The sequence below is a fragment of the Plecotus auritus genome, assembly GCF_963455305.1.
Source record: "Plecotus auritus genome assembly, chromosome: 12".
Taxonomy (NCBI): Eukaryota; Metazoa; Chordata; class Mammalia; order Chiroptera; family Vespertilionidae; genus Plecotus; species Plecotus auritus.
The window spans coordinates 18,539,646-18,553,516 of record NC_137778.1 but is presented as its reverse complement, the minus strand read 5'-3'; the positions used below and the strand labels follow the sequence as shown (position 1 = coordinate 18,553,516).

The 13,871-nt window shown below is 36.8% G+C and overlaps 1 protein-coding gene across 5 annotated transcripts in view; it reads right to left on the bottom strand.

Annotated features, from left to right (window-relative positions):
* The window catches only part of EDEM3 (ER degradation enhancing alpha-mannosidase like protein 3), a 65,449-nt gene that overhangs the window by 33,843 nt on the left and 17,735 nt on the right, over nucleotides 1-13,871 (bottom strand). For all 5 annotated transcript variants that reach the window (XM_080648590.1, XM_080648592.1, XM_080648593.1 and 2 more), the window contains exons 3-8: nucleotides 12,429-12,529; nucleotides 11,527-11,566; nucleotides 8,783-8,895; nucleotides 7,431-7,584; nucleotides 4,513-4,647; nucleotides 3,695-3,800 (exon numbers count right to left, since the gene is read on the bottom strand). In XM_080648590.1, the coding sequence (XP_080504716.1) occupies nucleotides 3,695-3,800; nucleotides 4,513-4,647; nucleotides 7,431-7,584; nucleotides 8,783-8,895; nucleotides 11,527-11,566; nucleotides 12,429-12,529 (649 nt within the window). The remainder of the gene's footprint in view (nucleotides 1-3,694; nucleotides 3,801-4,512; nucleotides 4,648-7,430; nucleotides 7,585-8,782; nucleotides 8,896-11,526; nucleotides 11,567-12,428; nucleotides 12,530-13,871) is intronic.

Below are 13,871 nucleotides of genomic sequence, written 5' to 3'. Positions count from 1 at the left end.
CTTCGCTCTTGCTTCTCTTCTACCATGGCCTTAAGACACAATGTCTCCTCCCACACCTGCTGCGAGTCAGATCTATGCTCTAGGTATCCTCAGGGGTAAAACCAGGGCAGCACAGAAGCCCTGCAGAAGGAGCTGAACAAATGAGGCAGAAAATAACTTTAGACATTCTCTTCCCCACCTTTCCTCTCCAAACTCCTAAGGCTAGTGAATTACAATCTAAATTATATTTACAATCTTGGGAAGCCCTATACCCAGAGCATACTCCAGGGCAATTGAATCACAATCTCTATGGTTCCAGGCATCGGTATTTCTAAAAACTTCTTAGAATTCAAACCTAAGACCACTGAGCTAAATAGAAATTGGGATTTGACCTTGCCTCAAAGTAGGGGAGAAGGAAATATAAACTTATAGGTCCAAAACATTTAAGAAGCATGACTTTAAAAAGAACAAGAGAATACTAGAGTAAGAGTATGTCAGAAAAATAAACAGAATAGCAAATCAAAAAATTTAAATTAGCCTAATAAACATCTAAAAGTGAGAGGGAAGATATTAACAATACAAAATAAGAAAAAAATTTTAATTGAGCAGAAATATATGAAATAAAATATATAACAGTTGCCTGGTCAGTATTGCTCAGTGGTTGAGTATTGACCTATGAACAAGGAGGTCATGGTTCAATTCCCGGTGAGTTCACATGCCTGGGTTGCAGGCTCGATCCCCAGTAGGGGGCATGCAGCAGGCAGCCAATCAATGATTCTCTCTCATCATTAATGTTTCTATCTCTATTTCCCTCTCCCTTCCTCTCTGAAATCAATAAAAAAAATATTTTTTTAAAAAGACACTTTAAAACATATACATAACAGTTAAAATAATGTAATAGATGGGACATAAAACTGATAAACATAAAAAATATACATATACACATATGCTAAGATATATGGAGGATACAAATAGAAGTGATTTTGATAATAGGAACTACAAAAAGAGGTAAGTAAAAATGAAAAGGATAAAATATCTAAAAAATAAGCATCAATTTTTCATAAATTAAAAACAAAGATTTTAAATAGAAAGGGTCCACAGAATACCAAAATGAGAAAATTCTACATCTAAAATTATAACAACATTTTTAGAAATTTCTCTTTGGTTTGATACTCTTCCTCTTTCAGAGAGAAAGAATAGATCATATACAAGGGCATAAAAATCAGAATAATATCACATGGTTAACAGGATATAAGAAGACAATAGAGTTGTATTTTCAAAGACTTCTTTGAAAGAACTTAAACAGAAAATTATATCCATCTCAACTGTCACTCAAATGTGAAAGCATAATAAAATTACTGTTAGGCATATAAGGCCTCAGAAGTTATTTAAAGCTACTGAAAACAGTGTGGGATAAATACCAGGAAAAAAAAAGAGAGAGACAAATCTAAGAGCTATTGCAAGTAATATACAAAGTACAAGTGACCAGCCCTAGCCGGTTTGGCTCAGTGGATAGAGCATAGGCCTGCGGACCAAAGGGTCCCGGGTTCAATTCCAGTCAACGGCACGTACCTTGCTTGCAGGCTCCTCCTCAGCCTGGGGCCTGGTTGGGGCTCATGCAGGAGACAACCAATCAATTTTTTTTCTCACATCGATGTTTCTCTCTGTCTTTCCCTCTCTCTTCCCCCTCTCCCTAAAAGTCAATGAAAAAAATATCCTCAGGTGAGGATAAAAAAAAAGATCAAAGTATAAGTGACCAAATATCTTAATAAAGTTTATCTTTAAAGAAAGAGGGAGTCAGACCAAAGAAAAAAGAGTAAAGGTATTCATTCATAATGAATAAGAATGCATTATCTGTATGATATCAACATAAAGAGGGATTATGGAGTGGAGTTGGGGGGGGACAAAGGGATAGGAGAGCATACTAAAGTTCACGTCTTACTAGGAGGCAATTATAGGGTTCAATTAAAAAAACAAAAGAATTAAAGAGAAACAGAAAAGGTGGGACACACTGAAATAATAAAGATGGTATAAATAAGTCCAAATATAATGTAGAGGTATGAAGAGTCAAGGATCATATGCAGAAGTAACAGGTTGTCAAGCAAGTTGCTTTTGTAATCGATGATCCACTTGTGGGTGCTTGTTATATATTAAAAATGACTAAATAAAATGGGCCATGCATAGACCGATGAGAGTGTCATAAGCCAACAATTACAACTAATTTAAAATTAATGATTAATGATTAATTAATTTGCTCCTGAGTTCCAAGGAAGTAAAAGAATAAAAAGAAATTGCAGAATTCTAAAGCTAGGATTCAGATTAGTTTCAGAAACCATTTAGATAAAACTTAGAAAAATTATATACAATACTGAATAGAGTGAATAATTTTAATATGTTCTAATTAATAATTATGTTTTTATTTAATTATAGGCAGTTATTTTTTTTTTATTTTATTGATTTTTTACAGAGAGGAAGGGAGAGGAATACAGAGTTAGAAACATCGATGAGAGAGAAACATCAGCTGCCTCCTGCACACTCCCCACTGGGGATGTGCCTGCAACCAAGGTACATGTCCTTGACCGGAATTGAACCTGGGACCCTTCTGTCTGCAGGCCAACTCTCCATCCATGGAGCCAAACCAGTTAGGGCTATTTTTTATTTTAGATATAACAACATAAGCCTTTTGGGAAATAGAAAAATATGTAAACAAGATAACCTCATGAGGAATATTCTAATATATTTCCATTCATCTATACTTATTTTATCAAGGTGTCTTATAAAATCATATTCTTTATACAATCCTATATCCTGTTTGCTCATATAACATTGTTATATGCTTTGTCTCATAATTCAAAATAATTTTATAAGAATTATTAAGAACATTGTTAAATACAGATTTTCACTTAACTATACCTTCATGTGAGATGGCTAAGGTATTCTGATGGCTGCTGAGGTTCTCAAATTAGTTCTACTGTTTCAACTATACCACCTATCTTTAATGCAAATCCATTAAGGTATGAAATAGAACACTAAATCACCTAGAAAAAGTGTGCTATTATTTGGCACACCAAAGAAGAAAATCATTCTAATTAGTGATAATTCCAGGATTCTTGTGAGAAACACTGCTTTATACTGTCCCAAAGATTACTTTAACAAATGAAAATCCTTTATTTCCCAACCATTCTAAGGATATTGAGCAGTGGTTCCCAACCTTTTTTTGGCCATGCCGCACCTAAGCATCTCTAAAATCCTGATGCCCCCTCTGTGACATATAACTCTTATTATTCAAAAAGTGAACTCCTATTCACATGGAGGAAGCCTAAAAGGCCATTAACTTGGTCTAAACAAGCTTCCAAAGAACATGGTATCCATGATAGAGAAAAATAAAAGAACGAAAGGATAGTTGAAGTACTGAGGAAGAAATCACTAAGAAATTGTTAAAAAGACAGTAATAAAGTGATATGAAAAAATAGCAAATAAAGTCCCAAAACGTATAATAGAGAACTGAAATGCATAAATATGTCACAATATATATTTATATACTGTATACTAGTATGAGGACCCTAGAACCATAAGAAATGCAAAAAAAAATCACTGTTAGTAACTCATTCTCGAATTGTCCCCCTTAAAATCTAAATTGCTCCCCTGTGGGGTTGTACCCCACATTGGGAATCACTGATGTAGAAGCCTGATTTGAAAAAGCCAACTTACATACCTTTTCGCACCCAATCTCCCGTATGGATATTTATGGTCACACCTACTAAATTACTACTTCGCTGTCTTTTTTCCCAGAGAAAATCAAGAGCTTTTCTTGCATATTCCTGTAATTAAAAGAGAGAAAAAGCATACTTGAATAACTTCATGTCTCTGGAAAACAGGAAACAAAGAAACAAAAATCAAAGACCCATAGCATACTTTAAGGATTAACTAAAATTCCCAAGATAACAATTAAAAATATATATTAAATTTCCTTACAAGCCAAATGTTGGCTCTTTTTCAGCCAATCAAATCTAGTTAAAAAGAATGGTTCTAAAAATGCTATTTAGTGGCAGTGATCTCACTTTGAAACCATCCAGGTTCATTTACTCTTGTAGTACAAGTTCACATTCACACACATGTATTATTAAAGTGTACTAATTTCCTGCATAATTAAATGCATTTGATAAAATAATTTCTGTCAACTTAAATTCAAAGTGAAAAATCTCCTTAGATATTCATATTTAGAAAATCTGAGGAGACAAGTTTGAACACCATCTTTGAAACAAACAGGCATTTCAGCTCCACTTTTTAAACAGCATGTAACTTTGTGAGAGAAGTCAATAAATCAACTAGTGTTCATTTGAAAAATTGTGTTTAATACATTTACCTCACAATGACTTCTATATTTTCTAAGTCTGTGATAAAATTTAGACAAAAGTTCACTAAAATAACAGTAATCTTTTGATTGATAATCCTAATAGTTGACCAATGAAGAAAAGATATAAAATTAGTTATGCCCAATACCCAGGAGAGCAAAGACTATGAAAAGCAAACCTCAAATATTGTTGCTCCTGTGAATCGACTTAAAGCAGCAAACTCAAGGATCAAGGTACCTGCACATGCTGTACAGGTATCGGTCTCAGTTCCTGTCCGAGCTTCTGGTTTTCTGATACCAAACTTTAAATTAATCTAAATAAAATCATGAGGTGATTAGCAATTATCAAAAGATAATGATTCCTAGATAAGACAAAATTTTTCAATCAAGACTTGATTGAAAATAATTCACAAAACAACTAAACATTGAAATTCCATCTGTTGATCTTTGTGACTTTCCAATTAAGATGTAGGGAAGTATATTCATGGAGTTAGTAAGTTTTCATTTAGTTCCTTCCTCAACGATATTGAAACTCAATATCACTGTAAAAATTACACAGAGAAAATAACTTCTGTAACAATTTTGTTTGCAGGACATTTGAACTAATTAATATAAGAATAGGGAACTAGACCAACCCTAGAAATTAGGTTTATTTGAGAATCTGTGAAAAACCAGTACCATATTAAATAGTTCTTCATAAAGAAAACACTGATTAAGTCATGGTATGTATTTAAAAGTAAATTAAAATTTTGTTTTCAGGTTTTAAAAGTTTTGAAATAGAGTACGCTGCTAATAGACTAACAAATAGTACAAAACTTTTTTTCAAAGGAGTACTTTTCTATAATTCAAAAACAGCCATACTGTCTTTTTATGATACTACAATATAAACCTGGATTAACCAGAACTAAATTGACCAGAAACTAATTAAAAATAGGATGTTTTACAATAGTCCAAATAAATAACCAAAAAGTAAGTATATGCCAATGATTTAGCATAAAAACAAAAAATCAAATATAAAACATCATGAGTATGTTCCCAAACGGCAGAAACCAATCACTGGGGATGCCTATTACCTTAACAATGCCAATCAACAGACTCTAGGACTATCTGAGCAGGGAGACAGGCAACATCGACAAAACAACAAAAGTGAATGTAGGTGAGACACGGGGAGTGGGTTGCTATGTTGGCTTCAGTACTGCAAAAAAATGATGATTCCAATTTTTTTCTCATTAAATTGACAAAAGAATGATAATATACACCAGTGGTCAGCAAACTCATTAGTCAACAGAGCCAAATATCAACAGTACAACGATTGAAATTTCTTTTGAGAGCCAAATTTTTTAAACTTAAACTTCTTCTAACACCACTTCTTCAAAATAGACTCGCCCAGGCCGTGGTATTTTGTGGAAGAGCCACACTCAAGGGGCCAAAGAGCCGCATGTGGCTCGCAAGCCACAGTTTGCCAACCACAGATATACACTAATGGCAACAGTACAATAACACATATACTTTTATACAACACTGAGGAACTATAAAAGTGGAAACTTTCTGAAGAATAATTGACAATAAGTGCCCAAAATCTTAAAAAGCATTCTCTATTTCTGTGGTTTATTATTTCCTATTCTAGTAATTTATCCTAAGGAAGAAATAAGTATAAAGACATGTATAAAGAAGAGCTATTTAAAATATCAAAAACTAGAAATTTAAATAAGAGATTTAATACTAGTTTGTTTCAAGGGGGGGGGAAGTGTTGGTTACAATCCACTATATGGGTGTGTAAAATCAACGGGCTATGATCTCTAATTTGAAAAGCATTGCTCTATATCATGCTGTATCTCTCTAGTCAGTGACTTCTTGATGGAAGAAATGAGTCTTATTTGATTTATATTGGTAAAGGGGTTTTCCAGATTATAGAGATGCAGGCTTAACGGCATGGCAATGAAAAAAATAAGTAAAACCCCAGGTGGTTTAGGGAACACTAATAGGTTGTTTTGAAATGAAATAGTCATTTCACTGAGGTTCGGGGTATGAGAGACCATTAGAAAGGAAGTTTATTGCCACACCATAAGGAATTCTGAAAGTTAAGGCATTTAGTACAACAGACAGAGTCAATAAAACTTCTGAGGATAATATGATAAAAATGTTTTGGTAAGATTAATTTTTTAAGTCTCTAAAGCATAAACCAGAGAGAAAAGAGTAAGACAGGCATTTACAATAGCTTCACAATGAAATGATATTGGTTTCAACTATAGTAGTAGCAATAAGAAAAAATTGAACAGAGCTTGGTAATGGCTGAGGTGTCTGATTTGGATAAGAGGGAGAGAGTAATGGTGTTAATAAAGAATGAATTAAATGAGAAGAGAGAGGTTTTTCTATCTTTGAAGGCTTCTAACCCTTTGCTTTAAATATAACCTTTTTTCTTGGGAGGTTGGCGGTGCGGCATAAAACTTCAAATGACTACCATCAAATGACTCTTTAACCAATAGAGAAGAAATTTCAAAATGAATGGTCCTATACTTTCATCGACTGAACCCTTCTTTCCATTTATTCTATCATGTTACATCTTTAAGGCTCTCTTTGCACATAGTTGTAATGTTTTCTAGAACATCTCCTTTTGAGGCTTTCTATTTAAGATTTTATGATGCCATACACTCCTTTGTACTTCTCCTCCCTACGTCCCTGCACACTCCCCTCCTCACTGCTCCACTTGCTCCCCATTCCCCTCCTCTCTCTAAACTCTCCTCTGGACAGTTCACCTACTCTCACTGCTTCTACTGCATCTTCTGCACCACCCATTCAGTGCCCAAATTTGAGTCTGGCATCTGTTTTTTCCCCTCTGCAGCATAATCTAATCTGTTATGCAGTGACACATAAAAGGTTTAAAATGATCTAAATTCTCACACCACTCAAATCCAAATTAACTGAAATGTCAATATAAATTTGTTATTTAGCTATAAAGCACTTGTCTCTAGTCTCAAGCAGGAGAGGAACAATGGCTCCAATCACAAAAATTCACTGTTGTTTTAAATAGCAAAGGCAGTATATAAAGACTTTATATATAAAAAATATAAAGTATATATTTTTCAGAACTACTTACTCTTGGATAAGGAAGGCCACTGGTAGTATTAAAAGCTGGTAAAAGCTTGTAACCCAATTGCTTTGCCATTTGCAGAAGTTCATCATTGTACCACTGCATGTACTCGCCCTTTTCTTTCAGCATGATTGCCAATGAGTGTCCACCCAAAAGACCCCTGCAATCACAGAGGCGAAACATAATCCACATCTTACAGGTACTTGAACGTCACCACCTAAAAAGATGTAAGTGTTGCCCTAGCCAGTTTGGCTCAGTGGATGGAAAGTTGGCCTGTGGACTGAAGGGTCCAGAGTTTCATTTCGGGCAAGGGCACATGCCTGGGTTACAGGCTCAATCCCCAGTAGGGAGCGTGCAGGAGGCAGCCAATCAATGATTCTCTCTCATCACTGATGTTTCTCTCCCCCTTCCTCTCTGAAATCAATAAAAATATATTTTTTTTAAAAAAAGATGTGGGTGTCTTGTTATCAACAACTTTGCACACATAAGGAAAGACCACAAAAGAACTTCATTTCTTACCTAACTCTAGCTACTCATTTATGGCAAACCTTTATAATTATGAAGCCAGTATTAAAAAATTCAGATGTTCTACCTGTTGTAAAGTGTTCGGCATTCTTAAAAGCCTAAAATTTTCTTAAAGAACATCAAAGAAGTCACTTATTTTAACAAGCTTGACAAATTCAATTTTTTAAAAAAAATTTAACTAATTTAATTATATCATTATGAAATCTTTACCTCTCTTAAGTATAACATTAAAAAAATTAAAAACAACTCCCCACTCTGTATTAAATGTAATAGATTAATAAAGTCAGAAAAGCTACATAACTATTTCTTAATTTGTTTTTAACTTTTAAAAATTATTTCTTAAATTTAATTGAACAGACTTAATTTGACAAAAGAAAATGAGTTCAACACAAAAGTAACCATTAAATATAGAAATTAATAGTGTTGAAATCTGAATATTGTAATTCATATTTTTAAATGTTCCAAGAGTATTTCAAATTGTGTAGTTGAAAGGTAATCCTATAAATTTAGTTTCATTTGGCTTGAAGAAGTGCTGGCAAAGGTTAGCAAACTATATTGCTAGTGAAAAACCTGTGATGTAGTTAATAGGCAAGCATTCAACTATGTCTTTTAAACAATATACAGGATGTATACTGAGTCTGCAATTATTTCCAAAACCTGCTGCTACCTGAGCCTGATTCAATGCACAGTCCTCTCACAGCCTGTTTCATAATACCCCAACCTTTATCTTTTAAGCATAAGAAATGTCTTGCTTTACTACCATTAAGAAATAACTAGTATACCTTAAGCTTTTCTGTTATTAAAATTATAACTTTATTGTCTTACATACTTACCCAAGAACTCTGATGTTTGTTTCAAAGACTGATACAACTACATCATTATCTAAATTAACATCTCTTAAAACTTTTTTCACTGCATCTTCAAATTCTTTAGTTTTATTTAATACCTAAAATAAAAGTATAAAAATCAAGTTATTTACTACAAAGTCAAAGAAAAATATCCTCAGAATAAGCTACTAAAAGCAAATTAACATGACTCTAAAAAGTGACACATACAAAATATTTCCCTTAAACATATAATAAAAATGTCATATCTAAAATGAAAACAAACAAACAAATGCTTAATTATAAGGAATCTTTATAAACTTCTTTTTAAGACACTGAAATATTATTAGGACTTTAATCAATCATCATCAGAACTGTTAACTGGTTTCTTAATATATATAACCCATGACCTACAGCTACCTGAGGTGAGCTCCACAGGGATGTGGTTTCCAAGTCTAAACAAAAAAACCATCCTACACACTAAAACATCATTTTAAAAGTTGCTTCCTGAAAGAAAGCACATCCTTCAGGGGATGATCCATTGACCCTAAACCATACACCACCTGCCACCTTCACCACATGGATACCCCAACTCTTAACTAAGGAGGCAGTACAATATGAGGTCAAGAGCAAACTCTGATTTGAATTTTGGTTCCTTCTAATCACAGTAACTTCCATCTCTGAGTCAGTTCCTACATATACACAAAGAGGGAATACCTATACTCATAGGATTGTTTTCCTAAATGAAGCAACGTATGTGAAGTACTTCTAGTAGAGTGTCTGACTTAAGTGCTTATTATTATTACTAGAGGCCCGGTGCATGAAATTCATGCATGGGGGGAGTGGAGGGGTGGTCCCTCAGCCCAGCCTGCACCCTCTCCAATCTGGGACCCCTCGAGGGATGTCCCTCTCACAATCCAGGACTGCTGGCTCCCAACCGCTTGCCTGCCTCTGCCTGATTGCCCCTAACCAATTCTGCCTGCCAGCCTGATCACCCCTAACTGCTCCCTGGCCGGCCTGATTGCCCCTAACTGACCTCCCCTGTCAGCCTGGTCACCCCTAACTGCTCTCCCCTGCCAGTCTGGTCACCCCTAAATGCACTCCCCTGTTGGCATGGTCACCCCTAACTGCCCTCCCCTGCTGGCCCGCCCCCCCCACAACTGCCCTCCCCTGCAGGCTTGGTCACCTCCAACTGCCCTCCCCTGCAGGCCTGGGGTCCCCCCCCAACTGTCCTCCCCTGCAGGCCTGGTCCCCCCACAACTGCCCTCCCCTGCTGGCCTGGTCTCCCCCAACTGCCCTCCCCTGCTTGCCTGGTCTCCCCCAACTGCCCTCCCCTGCTGGCCTGGTCCCCCCACAACTACCCTCCTCTGCTGGCCCGGTCACCTCTAACTGCCATCCCCTGCAGGCTTGGTCCCCCCAAAACTGCTCTCCCCTGCAGGCCTGGTCCCCCCCAACTGCCCTCCCCTGCTGTCCTGGTCCCACTCAACTGCCCTCCCCTGCAGGCCTGGGTCCCCCCAACTGCCCTCCCCTGCTGGCCCGGTCACCCCTAAATGCCCTCCCTGCTGGCCTGGTCACCCCTAACTGGCCTCCCCCAACTGCCCTCCCCTGCAGGCTTGGCTGCCCCCAACTGCTCTCCCTTGCTGGCCTGGTCCCCCCTAACTGCCCTCCCCTGCAGGCCTGGTCACCCCCAACTGCCCTCCCCTGCAGGCCTGGGTCCCCCCAACTGCCATCCCCTGCTGGCCTGGTCACCCCTAACTGCCCTCCCCTGCTGGCCTGGCCTCCCCCAACTGCCCTCCCCTGCCGGCCTGGTCACCCCCAACTGCCCATAACTGCCCTTCCCTCCAGGCCATCTTGTGGCGGCCATCTTGTGTCTTGGAGTGGTGGTCAATTTGCATATTACTCTTTTATTAGATAGGATTATTATTACCACCACGAGGGTCTAGAATCCTGACTAAGGTAAGAACTCCGTGGATTCTTGCAGTGAGCTCCATGAAGGGGTCACTGTCCCTACACAGGCTGCATTGATTTTTCAGTCTAAATTAAGATGGCACAATTAGATGTTATTTAGATCCTAGATCCATTAAAAGTAGTTTTCTGATCCTGGCTAGGTAGCTCAGTTGGTTAGAACATCATCCTCGTATGCCAAGGTTGCAGGTTCGATCCTTAGTCAGGGCACATACAAGAATCAATCAGTGAATGCACAAATAAGTGGAACAACAAATCAATGTTTCTCTCTTTCTCAAATCAATAAATAAAAAATTTTAAAGTACTTTTCCTTTGCTTGACTGTTTAATCTTTTCACTTGATAGTATTTTATAATGCTTTTTTACTTGATTTGATACTCTCACTAAAAATTCTAACTTAGACATAAAATATTCCATAAGAATACCTGATTGAAATTCAGGTAAAAGTAAAATTCAGGGTAAGGACTGAGTAAAATATAGTATAAAACCTGATTTTAAATTGACTGCTTTCCCTTCTCATTCTCAAAATCCATGTAAATTCTGCAGCAACAACCTTCCTAAGGAAGGTGCCATCATATAAGCTGACATACCTATAAATTATCTGAGTATCTCCATAATTTTACAGAATTTAACTGACATTCATGTGACATTAGTAACTCAATAGTGTAAAAGATTTATTTAGAAGCAAAGATCAATACATATAGAATTCTAAAGGCTTCTATTTTAGACTTACTGTGTGCATATTATGAAATTTATAACATAAGTAAATTCAAGAAGAATCAAACCTACCACAAGAGTGTCCAAAGAATCAATCAGTGTCAGGGAAAATCTAAGATACAAGTATAATGAGATACAAAACATTAGAATGCTGATTATTTTAGCCATGAATGTATAAGCAGATGGATCTATATCAGTGGTTCTCAACCTTTCTAATGCCGCGATCCTTTAATACAGTTCCTCATGTTGTGGTGACCCCCAACCATAAAATTATTTTCGTTGCTACTTCATAACTGTAATTTTGCTACTGTTATCAATTGTAATGTAAATATCTGTTTTCCGATGGTCTTAGGCTCTACAGCAGCGGTTCTCAACCTAAGACCATCGGAAAACACAGATATTTACATTACGATTCATTAACAGTAGCAAAATTACAGTTATGAAGTAGCAACGAAAATAATTTTATGGTTGGGGGTCACCACAACATGAGGAACTGTATTAAAGGATCGCGGCATTAGAAAGGTTGAGAACCACTGATCTATATCCTACTGACTGGCAGTTTCTATTAACTAGTACCCCATGCATCTGTAGTACAATTAAACCTATAAGGCACTGAAAGAACTGTAAAAGCCTTAACATTATATTTCTTTTCAGCTCCACATCCTTCAAAATGAATAGAAATATTAACTAGCTCTTTTTAATGCAAATAAAAATATTAAAGCATCAACACCTTATGTCTATGACTTTATACACGTTAAAAGTGAAATCCTTCTTAACTCGACTTTTCACTGATCTAAGAGGCAAATTAATTAATTTTTTACAAAAGACAACAGAGGGAATAAAGAAACTTAATGTAACACTTAAAGCAGTCACTGAAATTCAAGCAATCCCCAGAAACACAACTGTACACTGCCTCTAAGAAGTCTCAGACTTAGGAACGTTGAGATGCCTGCCATCCCTGTATTAATACTCACTTTCCCAAGGCATCGTCAACATCACCCCGACTTGGCTCCTCGCCTCTAATTCGACCTCTGCAGGTTAAAGGCATGAGTTCATCAGCTGGGTAAGCATGTTCCTACAAGGAAAATCTGAATGAGTCACTAGTGAGACACATCATTTAGAGAACAAAACCTTTTCAGTTTTGTTTTGTTTTTTAAGTAAAATAAAGGCTAGTCAAAAAATGCTACCATTCTTAGTCTATGGAATCTTTATTTAAAATGTAGTTATAAATATAATACATGCTTTAAAAAATAAAACATTTCTTTAAAAACATGATAATCTGCTTCCCCTCCACCCAACTTCACTCAAAAGAGGTAACTACTGTTAAGATGGGAGTTTATCCTTCCAGATTTATCTACATATATTAAAATATATGAACATATATCATTAAAAATTTTTATTTGCAAATAGGTGCTTATGACATATGAACACATTGCTGTAGAATAAGTTTACTTAAATTATGGTGGGGATTTTCCATGCTAGAATTTTATAAATGTCTTTTATTCTTTTTAATAACTGCAAAGTCATACTTTAACATAGACTAATGTTATGGAGCACTTATATTTTAAGCACCGATCTCTACAATTTGGTTTAATTGTCACACAAATAGATTCAATTACCTCCATTCTATAGATGAGAAAACTGAGGCCCTATGTCATGCATTTGGCAAACGATAGATTCAGAATTCAGACCTGACAACCTGACTCCAGAACCTCCGCACTTCATAGTACCCTCTCCTCACAGTATTCCAGAGTACAGACATGCTGACATTTACTTATTCCTCTACTAATAAACATATAGGTTCAACTCAATTATTCACTACATCAACAATCCTATATAATAAAAGCCTAATATGCTAAGTGTCCAACTGTTCTTTTGACCAGTCACTATGGTGCACACTGACCACCAGGGGGCAGACGCTCCGACGGGTAGATTAACTTGCTCCTGGGGTCCGGTCAATCGGGACTGGGTGAAACGGGTCGGACACGCCCTGGAGCCCTCCCGCAGTCCCTCCCTGGCCCCAATTGTGCACCAGTGGGGTCCCTCGGCCTGGCCTATGCCCTCTCGCAATCTGGGACCCCTCGAGGAATGTTGGGAGAACCAGTTTCGGCCCGACCCCTGCAGGCCAGGCCAAGGGACCCCACTGGTGCACGAATCCGTATCTTTTGTACACATGTTTGTATTGCTATGGATTAAATCCCTAGAAGCAGACCCAATGTGTCAAAGGTATAGATATTTAATTTTTGATAGCTACTATCAAACTGAAGACATCAATTTATACTCTTTCTTGTTCCTCCTATACTTGTATGCCCATATGATTCTTAATTTTTGAAGTTCAGCAACAATATTCCTGATTTCAAGTCCAACTCTAGCCTAAACTCAATTACGTAATTCCAAACTCACAGCACATTAGCAGC